Source organism: Phacochoerus africanus, chromosome 1, assembly GCF_016906955.1.
Source record: "Phacochoerus africanus isolate WHEZ1 chromosome 1, ROS_Pafr_v1, whole genome shotgun sequence".
Taxonomy (NCBI): domain Eukaryota; kingdom Metazoa; phylum Chordata; class Mammalia; order Artiodactyla; family Suidae; genus Phacochoerus; species Phacochoerus africanus.
Window position 1 is genome coordinate 153,852,615 of NC_062544.1, and position 20,152 is coordinate 153,872,766.

General features: G+C 38.8%; 1 protein-coding gene across 3 annotated transcripts in view; it reads left to right on the forward strand.

The window, feature by feature from the left end:
• The window catches only part of DNAJC13 (DnaJ heat shock protein family (Hsp40) member C13), a 141,869-nt gene that overhangs the window by 26,246 nt on the left and 95,471 nt on the right, over positions 1 to 20,152 (forward strand). For all 3 annotated transcript variants that reach the window (XM_047782708.1, XM_047782714.1, XM_047782724.1), the window contains exons 3-6: positions 13,270 to 13,345; positions 14,675 to 14,824; positions 15,429 to 15,470; positions 19,410 to 19,610. In XM_047782708.1, the coding sequence (XP_047638664.1) occupies positions 13,270 to 13,345; positions 14,675 to 14,824; positions 15,429 to 15,470; positions 19,410 to 19,610 (469 nt within the window). The remainder of the gene's footprint in view (positions 1 to 13,269; positions 13,346 to 14,674; positions 14,825 to 15,428; positions 15,471 to 19,409; positions 19,611 to 20,152) is intronic.

Here is a 20,152-nt window from a genome sequence, read left to right on the forward strand (position 1 = left end):
CAATTAAGGGAGTATTGTCACCTTAACAAGGCACACAAATGTGGGATGTCTTTCCATTGAAAACTTTTAAAAATTTTTTCAGCAGTGTTTTGTTGATTTCAGTGTACACCCTTTGAAACTTTTAACTTCTCCTTGAAAGGTGCTATATTTTCCAGATAGTGACATTTATTTCATTTAGGTAATATACATTAGTGTGCAGCACTGAGTCTTTTATTAAATACTTACTTTATGTAGCCAATTCTAATCTAAGTGTTAAGTATTTCTCATCAGTCTTAATGAAAAAAATAAACAGCCAACTTTAGAAATTTTCTGTTGTTTCAGAGTTATGATATGAACCCTCTCTCTAGAAACATATCTATATACAACAGATTTTGCATGTGACTTTGAGGCTTTAGGTCCTCAGTTTTAAGAGATTCCATGCTATATACACATGGCCAGTCCAAACCCAACAACATTGCAAAAAACGTTGTTAGTGGCAGTAAAGATGGACACATATTTTCCTTTCTCTTAATATACCTGAGTTAAAGGTAATTTTGCTAGGTATTTCTCCTTACTTTGCAGGCTACTCATGCTTTTTTTTTTTTTTTTTTGGTCTTTTTGCCATTTCTTGGGCCGCTCCCGTGGTATATGGAGGTTCCCAGGCTAGGGGTCCAATTGGAGCCGTAGCCGCCGGCCTACGCCAGAGCCACAGCAACGCGGGATCCGAGCCACGTCTGCAACCTACACCACAGCTCACGGCAACGCCGGACCCTTAACCCACTGAGCAAGGGCAGGGACGGAACCCGCAACCTCATGGTTCCTAGTCGGATTCGTTAACCACTGCACCACGACGGGAACTCCTACTCATGCTTTTAATAATTCAGGCATGTTCACAATCAGTATATACCCCTTGGCTGGCAAAGTAGCTTTTCTGCTATACTTGTCAATTTCCCACTTGTACGTAATTAAAATATACCTTTGTTCTGGGAGGAGCAGGAGGAGGGAGTAGACTTCAGTGGTAAAAAGCTCTTTTCTTTCATGAAAGAGCAAAGTTTCCTTTTAGACCTGGCAAGTCATTTCTAATAGAAAGGAAGATGAGTACATTTCAGTTAAAGCAGAAGTGCAGATTCACCATGGGAAACATCACAGTAATATCAAAAATATAAGTGCTTATTTTTTTTTGGATGGAAATTACATGTAAAATCTACCTGCGGATGGGTTTAATATTTGCATTCATTTATTGTAGCAAGTGCTCTGATTTAAGAGTGGCATTTTAGTATTTAAGCAGAATTTTAACTTCACTACATGGGGGTATATTGTGATCAGTCTATGAAGTTTGGTGTCAGATGCCCTATAGCCTGTGGCTAGATACAGGAAATTGAGAGAATAGTTGAGGAAAAGGGAAGCTGGTGAATTTTTTGGGCTTTTTGGGGCCACACTATTTTTTTTTTCTTCTTTTTAGGGTGGCACCTGTGGCATATGGAAGTTCTCAGGCTAAGGGTTGAATTGGAGCCATAGCCACCAGCCATAGCCATACCAGATCCAAGCCGCATCTGCGACCTACACTGCAACTTGCAACAGTGCCAGATCGTTAACCCACAGAGCGAGGCCAGAAATTGAACCCGCATCCTTATGGATACTAGTTGGGTTCTTAAGCTGCTGAGCCAGAATGGGAACTCCTCCAACACCTCTGAATCCTGTGAGAGAAGAGAGGCTTCTTACCTGCCTGGCATTTATACACTTCAGCAGTTCTGATAACGTGAAATCCTGGGGTTTAATCCCCCTGCTTTGTTGATTTTAGCTCTTGGACCCTACCAGCTTCTAAACCTCCTAAGTCTATCCTGAATTCTCTTCCTGTTTTCTTTGTATATCTCTTTGTTCTTACTGTCAAGCAGTCTGGGATTTGAATATCTTAACCAGAAACGCAACTAGGACCGTATTTGCTTATAGGGAATTTTAGTTTTTGTTTTATTTATTTATTTTTTCTTTTTTGGGGGGCCACCCTGTGGCATATGAAGTTCTTAGGCCAGGGGTCAGATCCAAGTGTCAGTTGCGAACTGTGCTGCAGCAGTGCTGGATCCTTTAATCCCTGTGCTGGGTGGGATTGAACCTGTGTCCTGGTGCTGCAAAGACAACACTGATCCCGTTGCACCACAGTGGGAACTCCGGGAAATTTATGTTTTACACACCATGTTCTATTTTTTAAAATTAAAAAACACTGATTTACAGTGTTGTGCCAATTTCTGCTATACAGCAGAGTGACCCTGTCATTCATACATACATACATACATATATATACACACACACACACACATTCCTTTTCTTATATTATCTTCCATCATGGTCTATCCCAAGAGATTGGATATAGTTCTTCATGCTCTACAGTAGGACCTCATTGCTTATCCATTCTAAATGTAGTTGTTTTCATCTACTAACCCCAAACTCCTAGTCCATCCCACTCCCTCCTCCCTCTTCCTTGGAAACCACAAGTTTGTTCTCTATGTCTATGAGTCCGTTTCTGTTTTGTTCATTTGTACCATATTTTAGATTCCACATATAAGTGATATCATATGGTATTTGTCTTTCTGACTTCCTTCACTTAGCATGAGAATCTCTAGTTGCATCCACATTGCTGCAGATGGCATTATGCTTTTTAATGGCTGAGTAGTAGTCCATTGTATATATGTACCACATCTTCTTAATCCATTCATCTGTCAATGGACATTGAGGTTGTTTTCATGTTTTGGCTGTTGTGAATAGTGCTACAATGAACATAGGGGTGAATGTATCGTTTTCACTTATAGTTTTGTTCAGATATTTGCCCAGGAGGGGGATTGCTGGGTCATATGGTAGTTCTATTTTTGATTTTCTGTGGAATCTCCATACTGTTTTCCCTAGTGGTTGTACAAATTTACATTCCCACCAACAATGTAGGAGAGTTTCCTTTTCTCCATATCCTCTCCATGTTTGTTATTTGTAGGCTTATTAATGATGGCCATTCTGACTGGGCCATTCACACAATACACAATACTCTATTAAAAGCTAGTTTTATGATGAATGATAGTCTTTTAAACAAATGATACTTGAACACCTGGACATCCATATACAAAAAAAAAAAAAAAGAATCTAGGTATAGGCTCCACATCCTTCACAAAAGTAACTCAAAATGCATCACAGACCTAAATATGAAATGCAAAATTCTAAAACTCCTGGAAGATAACATGGGAGAAAATCTAGAGGAGCTTGGATTTGGTGATGACTTTTTTTTTTTTAGGGCTGCACCCACAGCATATGGAGGTTCCCAGGCTAGAGGTCAAATAGGAGCTGTAGCCACTGGCCTACACCACAACCACAGCAATGCCAGATCTGAGCCACATCTGCTACCTACACCACAGCTCACGGCAACGCTGGATCCTTAACCTATTGAGTGAGGTCAGGGATTGAGCCCACGTCCTCGTGGATACTAGTTGGGTTCGTTAACCACTGGGCCACGTTGGGAACTCCTACTTTTTATTTATTTTTTTATTTTAATGTAATTTAATTTTTTTTTCTTTAAGCTGCACCTGCTACATATGGAAGTTACCAGGTTAGGGGTTGAATCAGAGCTGCAGCTGCCTGCCTACACCACAGCCACAGCAACTGAATCTGAGCTGCATCTCTAACTTACACTGCAACTTGTGACAACACCGGATCCTTAACCCACTGAGTAAGGCCAGGGATCGAACCCATATCCTTACAGACCCTCTGTCAGATTCTTTTTTTTTTGTAACTTTTTTTATATTGTTATTTTTTATATTACTCAATGACTTTATTACATTTGTGGTTGTACAATGCTCATCACAATCCAATTTTATAGGATTTCCATCCCACAACCCCAGCACATCCCCCCACCCCTCAAACTGTCTCCTTTGGAGACGATAAGTTTTTCAAAGTCTGTGAGTCAGCATCTGTTTTGCAAAGAAGTTCAGTCTGTCCTTTTTTCAGATTCCACATGTCAGTGAAAGCATTCGATGTTGGTGTCTCATTGTATGGCTGACTTCACTAGCATGATGATTTCTAGGTCCATCCATGTTGCTAAAAATGCTGGTATTTCATTCATTTTAATGGCCGAGTGATACTCCATTTTGCGTATGTACCACATCTTCTTGATCCACTCCTCTGTCAATGGACATTTAGGTTGTTTCCATGTTTTGGCCTGTTGCAAATAGTGCTGCAATGAACGTTGGAGTACATGTGTCTTTGCAAGTCATGGTTTTCTCTGGATAGATGCCCAGGAGTAGGATTGCTGGATCAAATGGTAGTTCTATGTTTAGCTTTCTGAGGCATCTCCATACTGTTTTCCACAGTGGTTGCACCAATTTACATTCCACCAACAGTGTACTAGGGTTCCTTTTTCTCCACACCCTCTGCAGCACTTATTGTTTGTCGACTTTTTGATGATGGCCATTCTGGCTGGTGTAAGGTGGTACCTCATAGTGGTTTTGATTTGCATTTCTCTACTAATGAGTGATGTTGAACATCTTTTCGTGTATTTTTTGGCCATCTGTATGTCTTCTTTGGAGAACTGTCTGTTTAGATCCTCTGCCCATTTTTTGATGGGGTTGTTTGTTTTTTGGTATGGAGCTGCAGAAGGTGTTTATAGGTTTTGGAGATTAATCCCTTGTCAGTTGATTCACTTGCAAAGATTTTCTCCCATTCTGTGGGTTGTCTTTTTGTGTTGTTTAGGGTTTCCTTTGCTGTGCAGAAACTTTTAAGTTTAACTCTGTCAGATTCTTAACCCACTGAGCCACAATGGGAACTTGATGACAACTTTTTAGATACAACACCAAAGGCATGAGCCATGAAAAAAATGAATTGGCAAGCTGGACTACATTACATTTGAAAACTTTGCTTTGACTATCAAGCTGGAAGAAAATATTTGCAAAAGACATATTTTACAAAGAAGCCTTAAAACTCAATTTTAACAATAAGAAAAGAATTCAATTAAAATATTAGCCAAAGACGCTGGAGTTTCTGTCCTGGCTCAGTGGGTTAAGAACCTGACTAGTATCTATGAGGATACAGGTTCGATCCCTAGCCTTGCTCAGTGGGTTAAAGGATCCAGCATTGCCATGAACCACGGTGTAGGTCACAAATGCAGCTTGGTTTGGCATTGCTGTGACTGTGGCATAGCTGGCAGCTGCAGCTCTGATTTGATCTAGCCTGGGGACTCCCACATGCCACAGGTGCCACACTAAAAAGAAGAAAAAGAAAATAGTACCGCAGGGAACATTGGGGCTCACGTATCTTTTCAAATTATTGTTTTCTGTACAGATGTGCCAAGGAGTGGGATTGCTGGATCATATGGTAACTCTGATTTTAGTTTTTTAAAGACCCTCCATAGTGTTCCCATAGTGGCTGCATCAATTTACATTCCCACCAGAAGTGTAGGAGGTTTCCTTTTTCTCCACATCCTTTCCAGCATTTATTACTTACAGACTTTTTTGGGGGACTGCAGGTGAGGCATATGGAAGTTCCCAGACTAGGGGTCAGATTGAAACTACAGCTGCCAGCCTGTGCCACAGATTCAAGCCATGCCTGCGACCTACACTGCAGCTGGTGCCAAAGCTGGATCCTTAACCTACTGAGCGAGGCCAGGGATCAAACCTTCATCTTTATGGATACTAGTTGGGTTTGTTTCCGCTGAGCCACTATGGGAACTCCTCTATCTGTGGACTTTTTAATGATGGCCATTCTGACTAGTGTGAGGTGATAATCTAATTGTAGTTTTGATTTGCATTTCTCTAATAACTAGTGATACTGGGCATCTTGTCATGTGTCATTTGGCCATCTATATGTTATCTTTGGAAAAATGTCTCTTTAGGTCTTCTGCCCATTTTTTTATTGGATTGTTTGGGTTTTTTCGTTATAAGTTGTCTGAGTTGTTTGTATATTTTGGAAATTAATCCCTTGTTGGTCACATTGTTTGCAAATATTTTCTCCCAGTTTGTAGATTGTCTTTTTGGTTTGTTTATAATTTCCTTTGCTGTGCAAAAGCTTTTAAGTTTAATTAGGTCCCATTTGTTTGTTTTTGGTTTTCTTTCCATTACTCTAGGAGATGGATCCAAAAAGATATTGCTGCTATTTATGTCAAAGAATGTTTTCCTCTAGGAGTATTATAATATCTGGTCTTACATTTAGGTCTTTAATCTGTTTTGAGTTTATTTTTGTATATGGTGTCAGAAAATGTTCTAATTTCGTTCTTTCACATGTAGCTAACTGGTTTTCCACCACTTTTGAAGAGACTGTCTTTTCTCCATTGTATATTCTTGCCTCCTTTGTCATAGATTAATTGACCATAAGTGTATAGGTTTATTTTTGAGCCTTCTATCCTGTTTCATTCATCTACATGTCTCTTTTTGTGCCAGTACCATGCTGATTTTTGTTTGTTTATTTTGTTTTTGTTTTGGCTGCTCGCATGGCATGTGGAAGTTCCTGGGCCAGGGATGGTATCCACACCACAGCAGCAACTCAGACTCCTGGAGTGACAAGGCCAGATCCTTAACCCACTGAGCCATAGGCAAACTCCCATACTATTTTGCTTACTATAGTTTTGTAGTATAGTCTGAAGTCAGGGAGCATAATTCCTCCAGCTCCATTATTCTTTTTCAGTATTTCTTTGGCTATTGAGAGTCTTTGTATTTCTATACACATTTAAACATTTTTATTCTAGTAATGTGAAAAATACCATTGGTAATTTGATAGGGATTGAATTGAATCTGTAGCTTGCCTTGGATAGTATGGTCATTTTAACAATATGGATTCTTCCAATCCAAGAACATGGTAAATTGTTCCATTTTTTTGTGTCATCTTTTAATTTATTTTACCAGCATCTTATAGTTTTTGGAGTACAGGTATTTTTCTTCCTTAGTCAGGTTTATTCCTAGATGTTTTATTCTTTCTGATGTAGTGGTAAATGGGTTTGTTTCCTCAATTTCTCTTTCTGATCTTTCATTATTAGTGTATAGAGATAAACAAATTTCTGAATGTTAATTTTGTATCCTGCAACTTTACCAGATTTATTGATGAGCTCTAGTAGTTCTTTGGTAGGGTTTTTAGGATTTTATATATATAGTTTCATGTCATCTGCAAACAGTGACAGTTTTACTTCTTTTCCAGTTTGGATTCCTTTTATTTCTTTTCCTTCTCTGCTCTGGCTAGAACTTCTAAAACTTTGCTGAGTAAAAGTGATGAGAGTGGGCAGCCTTGTTTTTTTCCTGACCTTAGAGGAAATGCTTTCGTCTTTTCATCATTGAGCATGATGGTAACTGTGGGTTTATCAAATGTGGCATTATGTTGAGGTATGTTCCCTCTGTGCCCACCTTCTGAAGAGTTTTTATCAAAAATGTGTGTTGAATTTTGTGAAAAGCTTTTTCTGTATCTATTGATAAGATCATATGGTTTTTATTCTTCAGTTTGTTAATGTGGTGTATCACATTGTTTGATTTGCAGATATTGAAAAAAGTCTTTGCATCCCTGGGATAAATCCCACTTGATCATGGTGTACGATCCTTTTACTGTATTGGATTCAGTTTGCTAGTGTTTTGTTAAGGATTTCTCCATCTATATTCACCAGTGATATTTGACTGTAATTTTCTTTTTTTGTGATATCTTTGTCTGATTTTGGTATCAGGATGATGGTGGCCTAGTAGAATTGAGTTCTGAAGTGTTCCTTCCTCTGTAATTTTTTGGAATAGTTGGAGAAGGATAGGTGTTAACTTCTGTAAATGTTTGGTAGAGTTTGCCTTTGAAGTCATCTGGTCCTGGACTTTTGCCTGTTGGGAGTTTTAAGATTACTGATTCAGTTTCATCAGTGGTAATTGATCTGTTCGTATTTTCTATTTCTTCTTGGTTCAGTTTTGGGAGTTTGTACGTTTCTAAGAATTTTTGTTTCTTCTAGGTTGTCTACTTTATTGGCATATAGTTGCTCATATTTGCCTTTTATGCTCCTTTATATTTCTGTGCTGTCAGTTGTAATGTCTTCCTCTTTAATTTCTGACTTTATTGATTTGGGCTCTCTCCCTGTTTTTCCTGATGAGTCTGCCTCAAGATTTATCACTTTTGTTCATTTTTCGAAGAACTAGCTTTTAATTTTATTGATCTTTTCTTTGTTTTTTAGTCACTGTTTCATTTACTTCTACTTTGATCTTTGTAATTTCTTTGCTTGTACTAACTTTGAATTCTGTTCTTTCTCTCTAGTTGCCTCAGTGGTAAGGTTAGGTTGTTTGGGATTTTTATTGCTTTACTGAGGTAGGCTTGTATTAGTATAAACTTCCTTCTTAGAAGTACTTATGCTTCATCCCATAGGCTTTGGATTGTCATGTTTTCATTTTTACTTGTCCAGGTATTTTTTGGTTTCCTCGTTGATTTCTTCAGTGATCCATTGGTTGTTTAGTAACATTGCTTAGCTTCCACGTGTTTATGTTTTTTAGTTGTTTTTTTTTTTCTTTAGTTGATTTCTAATCTCATAGTGTTGTGGTCAGAAAAGATGCTTGATATGATTTTATTTTTCTTGTGTTTACTAAGGCTTGCTTTGTGGCCCAGCATGTGATCTATCCTGGAGAATGTTCATGTGCACTTGAGAAGAAAGTGTATTCTTCTGCTTTCAGATAGAATGTTCTGTAAATATAATTTAAGTCCATCTGGTCTAATGTGTCATTTAAAGCCTTACTGATTTTCTGTCTGGATGATCTGTCCATTGATGTAAGTGTAGTATTAAAGTCCTCCACTATTACTGCATTATTATTGATTTCTCCTTTTATGTCTGTCAATATTTGCCTTATATATTGAGGTGCTTCTGTGTTAGGTCCATATAAACAATTGTTATATCTTCTTGGATTGATCCTTTGATCATTGTGTGAGAGGCTGTGCATGGGTGAGAACAGGGAGTATATGGTAAATCTCTGTACCTTCTGCTTAATATTACTGAGAACCTGAAATTGCTCTAAAAAAATAAGGTCTTTTTAAAAGAGCCATCCAAGCTGGAAAAAATATGGACCCTGCATCATGGAATTTAAGTCCTTAAAACACTACATTTCATAGGATGCCCTTCATTTAGAAATGGGACATTTTCTGAGTTATTGCAGAGTGTGTCCTTTACATCCCTTCTTTTTCTTTTCTGAGGAATACAATGCATTTCTTCTGTTGTAAATGACCCCTCTCAGTTAAAACTCATCTTTCAAGTGGCATTTGACCAGTTCAGTTTATTGTAGTAATAAAATGAGATGAATGGTCAGTTAACATTGTTTTGTATTTTAAATATGAATGCAACATATGATACTTGAAACATAATGATAATAATTACAATTACTTCAGTGACTAGTGGAGTTTTTGAGCTCTCTCCCCTCCCCACCCCCATTATTGTTCCCCAGTGTGGTGTCTACTAACTGTGTGTGGCTATTTGAGTTTAAATAAAATTTAAAATTCAGTTGCTTATTAGCCACATTTCAACTGCTCAGTAGCTACTCAATTGGACAGTGTACATACAGAACCTTCCCGTCATTTCAGGAAGTTCTTTTGCATAGCACTAATCAGAATGAAAAGTTACCTGAGAAAATGTTAGAAAAGGCTTAGTTGTTTGGAGATTGGTATAGAATTGAAAAGAACATTTTCTTAATTGAGATCCTCTAAGATTTTGAATATGACAACATCAGTTGACATGAAAGTTAAAAATTTGTGAAGTCACATTTCTATCATTTGATTTCATTGAGCAGTCTGCTAAGGCAGATATTGATTTAATAACATTGTATTTGTTTGTTTTCCTTTGTCCTCATTAATTTTTTTTTTTTTGTCTTTTTGCTATTTCTTTGGGCTGCTCCCGCGGCATATGGAGGTTCCCAGGCTAGGGGTTGAATTGGAGCTGCAGCACCTGGCCTACACCAGAGCCACAGCAACGCGGGATCCGAGCCGCGTCTGCAACCTACACCACAGCTCACGGCAACGCCGGATCGTTAACCCACTGAGCAAGGGCAGGGATCGAACCCGCAACCTCATGGTTCCTAGTCGGATTTGTTAACCACTGCGCCACGACGGGAACTGCTGTCCTCATTAATTGATTAAACCTCTAAAACTGGGAGTTCCCGTCGTGGCTCAGTGGTTAATGAATCTGACTAGGAACCATGAAGTTGCAGGTTTGATCCCTGGCCTTGCTCAGTGGGTTAAGGGTCTGGCGTTGCCGTGACCTGTGGTGTAGGTTGCAGATGCAGCTCGGATCCCGAGTTGCTGTGGTTCTGGTGTAGGCCAGCAGCTATAGCTCCATTTGGACCCCTCGCCTGGGAACCTCCATATGCCGTGGGAGTGGCCCTAGAAATGGCAAAAAAGACAAACAAACAAACAAACCTCTAAAACTTTGAGACTTTCTAGCTGTTTGGGTAAATCCTCATCCACTTCACAAATCCCTTACCCTTCTCCCCACTTTACAAAACAGCAAATGTATGTTTTTATGTTAGAAGGAAGGGCTCTCAAACTTTATTTAGTTTCCCATTTTACTTTAGACGTGAATTTCGGAAAAATTTTGTAATATGGTAAAGATTAATAGACTCTATCATGTCCCTCCCAAATGGAAATTTTGTCATTTTTATTGTATAACATACTAATTAGAAAAAATAATAGGAAAATTAAAATGTGAAAAAGCTCTCTTGATCTTAATGGGAATACTCTTAGTGTGTTACCCTTGAGTCAAACAGTTGCCTGTTGGTTTAAAGTAATATATGCGTTTTTATTGCATTGATAGTTTAAAGCAGAACAACATGATCTTTCCCCACAGATACCAAAAAGGCATCCAGGGAGTTCCCATTGTGGCTCAGTGAATTATGAACCTGACTAGTATCCATGAGGATGCAGGTTTGATCCCTGGCCTGTTCAGTGGGTTAAGGATACAGCATTGCCATGAGCGTGGTGTAAGTCAAGTCACAGACACAGCACTGATACCGCATTGTTGTGGCTGTGGTGTAGGCTTGGCAGCTGTAACTCCGATTTGACCCCTAGCCTAGGAACTTTCATATGCTGCCGCCTGGAGAAAAAGAAAAAAAAAAAAGGGCATCTGATTATGTTTAGTATCTATTTTTGATAACTTACAGATCATATTTATTGAAGTACCTATTTTAGTAAATATGATCAATTATATTAATACTTCTTTTTTCCTTTTAGGGCTGTGCATGCGTCATAAAGAAGTTCCCAGGCCAGGGATTGAATTGGAGCTGCAGCTGCCAGCCTTTGCCACAGCCACAGCAACACCGGATCCTTAACCCACCAAGTGAGGCCAGGGATCGAACCCACATCCTCATGAATGTTAGTCAGGTTCTTAACCCCACCGAGCCACAAAGGGAACTCCTTAATACATTTTCCTAATATTGAACTGTTTTCCTAAAATGAACTGTCTTTGGTCATGGTGTATTTTAAGATGCCATTTGATTCTTATTGCTAGTTTGTTTTTTGCAATAGATTGGTGTGGGTTTTTTTCCTTTTTTGTATTGTAGGATTTTGGTATCACTGGAAGAATTGAGAAGCTGTTGTCTTTAGTCTATTTTGTGAAGTAATTTAAGAAGCTTAGGATTTACCTGTTCTTTTAAGGTTCCATCTCCTTGTTTGAGCCTTGATGCTTTTGTAGGGTGTAATCGTTTGTATTTTTCTTAAATTCTTCTATATAGAAGGGTTGATTTAGTCTTAATTTTCAAATTTATTGGCATTGACTTACATCATTAATTTCTTCTGTGTCTATGGTTATAAATTTTTAGTCTTCTTTTTTTTTATTATTATTATTATTTTGGTTGTTGTTGCTGTTGTTGTTGTTGTTGTTGCTATTTCTTGGGCCGCTCCCGCGGCATATGGAGGTTCCCAGGCTAGGGGTTGAATCGGAGCTGTAGCCACCGGCCTACGCCAGAGCCACAGCAACGCGGGATCCGAGCCGCGTCTGCAACCTACACCACAGCTCACGGCAACGCCGGATCGTTAACCCACTGAGCAAGGGCAGGGACCGAACCCGCAACCTCATGGTTCCTAGTCGGATTCGTTAACCACTACGCCACGACGGGAACTCCAATTTTTAGTCTTCTTTATTTTGCTTTTGTTTTTTATACCTATTTTATTGTTTTATTTCCAAAGAGCTAATTCTTCAGTTTTAAATAAGTTTTTCTTTGTTTCTCTCTCTCTCTCTTTTTTTTTTTTTTTTTTTTAGCTTTTTAGGGATGCACATGCGGCATTTGGAAGTTCCCAGGCTAGAGGTGGAATCAGAGCTGAAGCCACTGGCCTATGCCACGGCTACAGCAGCATGGGATCTGAGCCACATCTGCGACCTACACCACAGCTCACGGCAATGCTAGATCCTTAACCCACTGAGCGAGGCCAGGGATCAACCCTCATCCTCGTGGATCCTAGTTTGGTTTGTTAACTGCTGGGCCCTGAAGGGAACTCCCTCTTTGTAAATGTTTTAATAGCTGTATATTTTCTCATTCAGTTTCCACTTTTTGGCCGGGGGGGGGGCGACCACACCCACAGAAAGTCTTAGGGCAGTGGATCAAACCCATGCCACAGCTGCAGCCCAAGCCACAATGCCAACACAAGATCCTTAACCTGCTGTGTCACCAAGGGAAATCCTCAATTTTTACATTATCATTATGAATTCCTCTTTCTTCTAAAGGATTACTGATATTCAAATAGTTTTTCTCCTTCAGATATGTTGCTTTAAGTGAAGGAAGTGAAGTGGAAAGTGAAAATTTGTCTGTGGTTTAGGCTTCCTACTTCTATAAAATTACGCTTAAGTGTAAATAGGTAGGTGTTTAAATAAAAGTTATCAAGATTCCAGAATAGGGCTGTGGCAGACCAGTTGCAGGTCATAGCTTTTCCTTCATTTGCATCACAGTCTTATTGAAAGGATATTTTGAAAGAATTTTAAGTAGTGTATGGTGTATTTTTTTTTTTTAATTTTCCCATTTGGAATCTTTTGGCATCCTCTGGCAGTGCTTTATTAACTTCATGCGTAGTAACAATATAAGATTGCTGGCATAGATTTTACTTTTCTCCTTAAGGATCTTATTGTTTCACGGCAAGACGAGTAATTGGTGCATCTTAATAACCAGTGACATTTCAGAATAGTAAAAACGTGAGAATATAAAACTAAACTATATTTAGTCATCATTAATCAATTAACACATTTGTGTTTGTTTATTGAAATGTTTATTTGTGTTACATGTAATTTCTTATAAATGTATCTTTTATTTAAGACTAAATTTAAGTACTTCTCTTCCTTTGTAGGTATAAGCGTGTCTTTTCAGTTGGAACCCATGCGATTACTACATATAATCCTAATACCTTAGAAGTAACAAATCAGGTAATTTTATTAGAAGTTATAAGGCATTTGTTTGAACTCCATTTGAATTTTAAAAGCTAGGTTATGACCCATGACTCCCTGGAGTGAAATCAGTACTTTAGGTTAGAAATGTCAAATCTGAGAAAGATTAATGTGCTTACATAATGCGCAAGACCAAACATAAATAAAGGGGGTGCGTGTGTGGTTATCTAAGCTCTAGGGGTTATAACTTCTTAATATGTTACTATTGATGATAGCCATCTTTTTAATGTAAAAATTTGTAAATTCTTTATAATTTTAAGGGCAATACTGTTACTGCAATACAGGCATACATAGGTCTCAAGTGCAGTGGTTGGAAAATACTTGTCATGAAAGTAGGGTTACTATTTATAAAGGCAGGAACATGGATAGGTAAGCATATTTAAGTATATTCTAGTTAATTTTAGTTCTAAATTAGCCATGTGTTACAGATTCCTTTTGTTGTTGTTTTTAACAGATTTGCAGGTAATCATTAAATGTTATTCCCGAGTTCTTTTAACATCTATGTATTTTTAATTGCTTTGATTAATGTCATTACTTAAATTAGAATGGAGATAGGACATTTTTTTTTTGTCTTTTTGCTATTTCTTGGGCCGCCCCTGCGGCATATGGGGGTTCCCAGGCTAGGGGTTGAATCGGAGCTGTAGCCACCGGCCTACGCCAGAGCCACAGCAACGTGGGATCTGAGCCGCATCTGCAACGTACACCACAGCTCACGGCAACGCCGGATCGTTAACCCACTGAGCAAGGGCAGGGACCGAACCCGCAACCTCATGGTTCCTAGTCGGATTCGTTAACCACTGCGTCACGCCGGGAACTCCCTGGACATTTTTTAAATAAAAAAAAGTTCTTTCTTTTTTTTTTTTTTTCTTTTTAGAGCCGCACTCACAGCATAAGAAAGTTCCCAGGCTAGGGGTGGAATCACAGCTATAGCCACTGGCCTACGCCAGAGCCACAGCAACACCAGATCTGAGCCACGCCTGCCACCTACACCACAGCTCATGGCAACACCAGATCCTTAACCCACTGAGCAAGGCCAGGGATCAAACTCGCATCCTCATGGATGCTAGTCGTGTTCGCTAACCACTGAACCATGACAGAAACTTCCAAAAAACTTATTTCTGATAACTGAAAACTTTTAAAAGTATTTGTGTTACAGAATTTTTATAAGACAAAACCTTTTCTAGACCTTAGGTCTATTTTATGAATTTTCTCATATAAAAAGTGATTGTAAAATTAAAGTAGTAAAAATAAGTGTTACATTTCACCGTATTATAGCACCAGTTGAAAGAATTCCTTTCTTTTTATTAGTGGCCTTATGGAGACATTTGCAGCATCAGCCCTGTTGGAAAAGGACAAGGAATGGAGTTCAACCTCACATTTCGTAAAGGCAGTGGAAAAAAGTCAGAAACATTAAAATTTTCTACAGAGCACAGAACAGAACTTCTTACAGAAGCGTTGGTAAGAACCATTCAGGTTTATACACTAAATTTCTCTGTTTTTTGAGGGCTACACCTGCAACATATGGAAGTTCTCAGGCTAGGAGTCAAATCAGAACTGTAGCTGCCAGCCTACACCATAGCCACAGCAACGCCTGATCCTTAACCCATGGAGCAAGGTCAGGAATCAGACCCACGTCCTCATGGAGACTAGTCGGTTTGTTACTGCTGAGCCACGACAGAAACTCCTCTCTTCTCTTTTTTAAGAAAACTGTTACGTTACAATGCAGTTATTAATGTTTTGAGCCCCTGTTCCCACTATGCTTATTTTTTCTTATTGACCTCTAACTTGACACTGCGAAACTTCAGTTTTTTCTTACTGAAGGCTTTATATTTGATGGTGTTTTAGTCTTTTAAAATGCATTACATAGAAAGAAGCAGTTGCATGTTTAATTTATCCTGTTTTTCAAAAAATGCCACACTTTTTGATTATCTTTAAACTATAATAACATTTTTTAATATCAGGGTTATTATGTTGGGATTTTAATTACTTTGGATAGAAAGAACCGAACTGTGATTCTTCCTTACCAGTCTGTTGTTATAAACTTTTTTATCTTCTCTTTCAGAGATTTAGAACTGATTTTTCAGAGGGAAAAATCACAGGAAGGGCAAGTATTTAACATTTGTTAATACCTATTTTTATTTTTTCAGATGTTACCCTTTAGAAAGCCTTCTATGATCTATGTGTTCCTTTTATGACAAAGCTAAAGGGGGGAAGAAAGAAACTTTATTTTAATGTCTGCTGATACCATGTGATAGATGAATGTAGTTTGAGAGGAAACTCAATTATGAGTAATTAGATTTATGACTGTTAGTGTTCATAGTTTGGAAAAAAATCTTCAGGCAGAACTATGGAGCATTAAAAACAATGCTATAATCATTCAGGTAATCTTTATTCAGTCTTCTAAACAGCAACAGACGCTTCACACTGCTGATAATACCTGCTAGAACATGCAGTAGTTGTTTCGTGTAGGATATTCCTACTTCAAAATTATTCAAGTGTTAAGGTTTATAGGTCAAAAGTGTCTTATTATATGTTCTTCCACTGGATCTGGCCAACAGTGAAGCTTTGCATGGTGCACTGTCAGCTTTGGGGAAGTCATTTTTTTCTAATTAGAATCTTAACTTTCTCAGGCCTTCTCTAGACATGTTACATAGTGTGACTGACTAAATCAGAGTCTTCTGGGGAAGGGAAATGGGCATTGATGCTTTTTTTCACTCCCTTGAAATAGTTGAACTTTGTTTTCCTGGAAGGTATTATTTTTATAATGGGGGTGGGGGTGCAGAGTAATGCTTAATTAAACTCATAGCACTGTCCGGAACTCTAGCTTCTGGCAAAAGGCAGGAACTGAATTCTGATATAGTGACAGCACCATTCCCCTATCTTTTTAAAGCCCTCGTCCTTTCTATGGATGTTCTACTCCTTATTTTAGTATGCCAGAAGCCTCAGAGATCTCAAGTCAAGCAATTGGCTGGTTGCCCAGGAGCCATTTAAAATAGCCTAATGGTATTTGGTGAGCTGCCTGTTTTCTTTTGCCTGATGAGCTGCAATCAGATTTCTATAAATCATAATTTGGTGTGCTTATTTTATGTTATCAGGTGAATTTTTTAAATGTCTCATCTGTTTGGAAAACAACTGTTTCCAAAAGCATATTTACAGATTTTGTTTATAAGCTTCCTTTTATATTACTTCAACAGCTTAATACTTTTCAAAATTTTGTGGTGGAAACTGTATCTCTAGTAGATTGCCTGAAGGGCAGCACTTTGTGTGTGTCTTTTTGCCTTTTCGCCTCTTCCAGGGTTGTTCCCGCAGCATATGGAGGTTCCCAGGCTTAGGGGTCTAACCGGAGCTGCAGATGCTGGCCTACGCCACAGCCACAACAATGAGGAATCCAAACCGCATATACGACCTACACCACAGCTCTTGGCAATGCCAGATCCTTAACCTACTGAGCAAGGCCAGGGATCGAACCCGCAACCTCATGGTTCCTAGTCGGATTCGTTAACCACTGCGCCAAGACGGGAACTCCCAGGGCAGCACTTCTATATAAGTTGAATTTGACCTCAGGCCTCCCACTGCCCCTTAGAGACTCTGAATCAGGGTCTCACAATTCTGAAGGACAATTGTCTTTCTACTGGCAAATCTCATTACTTGACAGTTGATTGTCAGGTGGGAGGAATAGTGAATAACGTAACGTGGGCTGAGGGACCTGTAAATAAGCAGAGTTGGGAAGAGCACCATTTTGGTGTCCTCCTTTCTATGCCCATTTCTGCTGGAAAAGTGTGGCACTGCTCCATCTTTCAGTTTAGAGTCAGGGCTCTAAATATATTCTTGGGTTAATGCAGGCCCTTTTGTGTTTTTTTTGCAGAATTCCTTTTAATGAAACCATCATGTGCATGATGTCATAGATCAGTAATGCTGAGGGGATTGAGCTTATGAACCCCATTCCTAGTTTCAGTGCTGGGGTGTTAGCAGCAGTGTTTATTATTCAATGCCTTACTCTTTGCAGAATGCCTGCAAGAGAATTTTTCTCTTATTTTGATATTAGAAATAGTTGTACTCTTGTGCAGCAACTAATTCATTTTTACCTTAAAAATCATGTTACTGATCATGTATTCCTCTTCATATTAATGGGTAGAAAACTGGACTTTTTGGGTGGATGAGGGATTGTTCATTTCACATGTAAAATTTTGTTGTTCTTTCTCTTTGCCCCATTTTGCCTTTATTTTAAATTATTCTAAAATAAATACAAATAAATAGTAAAAATAAATTATTCCAAACACATCCTTTGGCTAGTAGCCTAACTAAACTTTTTTTCTTTTTTTCAATAAAACTGGGTAGTAAATGAATGTTTTAATTACTTCCGATACTAGTAATTTAATTCACAAAGGAATGTTGTAATCTGAATGGAGTTTTACTTGCTAATGTGATCACACTTCTAAAGATAACTTTCCATTGGTGTAATTATAAAAGCCTAAAGTCAAACTGAGGCTTCAAATTTTTCGTGTGTGTAAAGAAAGAAAATCTACATTAATGTACTGAACTGTCTCGGGTTATTCAAATTGAATACTGTAACAGCCTTGAAATGTGACTTAGCCCTTTTCCATGTCTAACCTGATGAAAAGAATCCATCAACAAAAGTCGATTATCTTTTTTTTTTTTGGCCACAGTGTGCAGCTGCTGGATGTAGGATCTTGTCTCCCAGTCTAGGGATGGAACCCCAGCCACAGCTGTGAAAGCACCAAATCCTAACCACTAAATCATCAGGGAGCTCCCAAAAGTTGGAATCTTTTCCCCAGTGAAATTATTTCAGAATAACACTTCTATTTAGGATTTCCTTTTTTTTTTTTTTTTGTCTTTGCTATTTCTTTGGGCCGCTCCCACGGCATATGGAGATTCCCAGGCTAGGGGTTGAATCGGAGCTGTAGCCACTGGCCTACACCAGAGGCACAGTAACGCGGGATCCGAGCCGCATCTTCAACCTACACCACAGCTCACGGCAACGCCGGATCATTAACCCACTGAGCAAGGGCAGGGACCGAACCCGCAACCTCATGGTTCCTAGTCGGATTCGTTAACCACTGCGCCACGACGGGAACTCCAAGGATTTCCCTTTTTAAAAAAGATTTTATATATATGTATTTTTTTTTTGTCTTTTGTCTTTTGTTGTTGTTGTTGTTGCTGTTTCTTGGGCTGCTCCTGGGGCATATGGAGGTTCCCAGGCTAGGGGTCCAATCGGAGCTGTAGCCACCGGCCTACGCCAGAGCCACAGCAACGCGGGATCCGAGCCGCGTCTGCAACCTACACCACAGCTCACGGCAACGCCGGATCGTTAACCCACTGAGCAAGGGCAGGGACTGAACCCGCAACCTCATGGTTCCTAGTTGGATTCGTTAACCACTGCGCCATGACGGGAACTCCGGATTTCCCTTTTTAAAAAAGATTTTATATATATGTATTTTTTTTTTGTCTTTTGTCTTTTGTTGTTGTTGTTGTTGCTATTTCTTGGGCTGCTCCTGTGGCATATGGAGGTTCCCAGGCTAGGGGTCAAATCGGAGCTGTAGCCACCGGCCTACGCCAGAGCCACAGCAACGCGGGACCCGAGCCGCGTCTGCAACCTACACCACAGCTCACGGCAACGCCGGATCGTTAACCCACTGAGCAAGGGCAGGGACTGAACCCGCAACCTCATGGTTCCTAGTTGGATTCGTTAACCACTGCGCCATGACGGGAACTCCGGATTTCCCTTTTTAAAAAAGATTTTATAGATTCGCCAAGAGCAACTTAAAATTTTCACAAAATATTGTGACCCAAACCTTTGCTAATTTAAAAAGGTCATACTGTCTTTAGTTAGCATGAACATTCTTAATTGAATAAACAAACTTCCAAATGGCTTAAATAAAACTGTCTTTAACATTTTGGATAGTAGCTCTAAGTGTTTATAATATTTAGATTTTTGGTTCTTTCAGCAGTGATTGATACATTAAATGTAATTTTATGGTAAACTTAAATATAAATCCAAAAGTATTATTCTCTCTCTCTTTAGAGATATAACTGCTATAAGCATCACTGGAGTGATACAAGAAAACCTGTCATTTTGGAAGTAACTCCAGGAGGGTTTGACCAAATTAATCCTGCAACCAACAGAGTCCTTTGTTCCTATGACTATAGAAATATTGAAGGCTTTGTAGATCTCTCTGATTATCAAGGAGGGTTTTGTATACTTTATGGAGGATTTAGCAGATTGGTAAGTAATGTTTTAAAAAAGTCACTTAAAAGGGGACATGACCATTTGAAGGAAAGCAGAGCATTTATATTTCATTTCTAAATTTCCTCTGAGCCCTCTGGGAGGAAGTATGGTATTAAGAGTGTGGCCTTTGTTATCAAAGAGACCTGAGTTTGAATCCCAGTTTGCAGCCCTCTAAAATGAGAAGAGCAATATCTATGTCATACATTTTTTTTTGATTGGGTGAGATAATTTATGTAAAATGTGTAAAAACACAGTGTGTGGCTTAGTATTCAATAAATAGTAGTTACAGTTTTATTTTTACTGGTATTAATGTCTTACCTGAAAGTTTCTAAGCTTCTTTTGAAAAAATAATTTAAAACCTTTTTTTAATAGTGTTTCCTTTGTGCAGCTATTTATAATCTGAAATCTCATATTCATTGAAACTTTATTTATTTTTTGGCTGCACTTGTGGCATGCAGAAGTTCCCAGGCCAGAGATTGAACCCATGCTACAGCAGCAACCTGAGCCACAGCAGTGACAATGCTGGATCCCTAACCTGC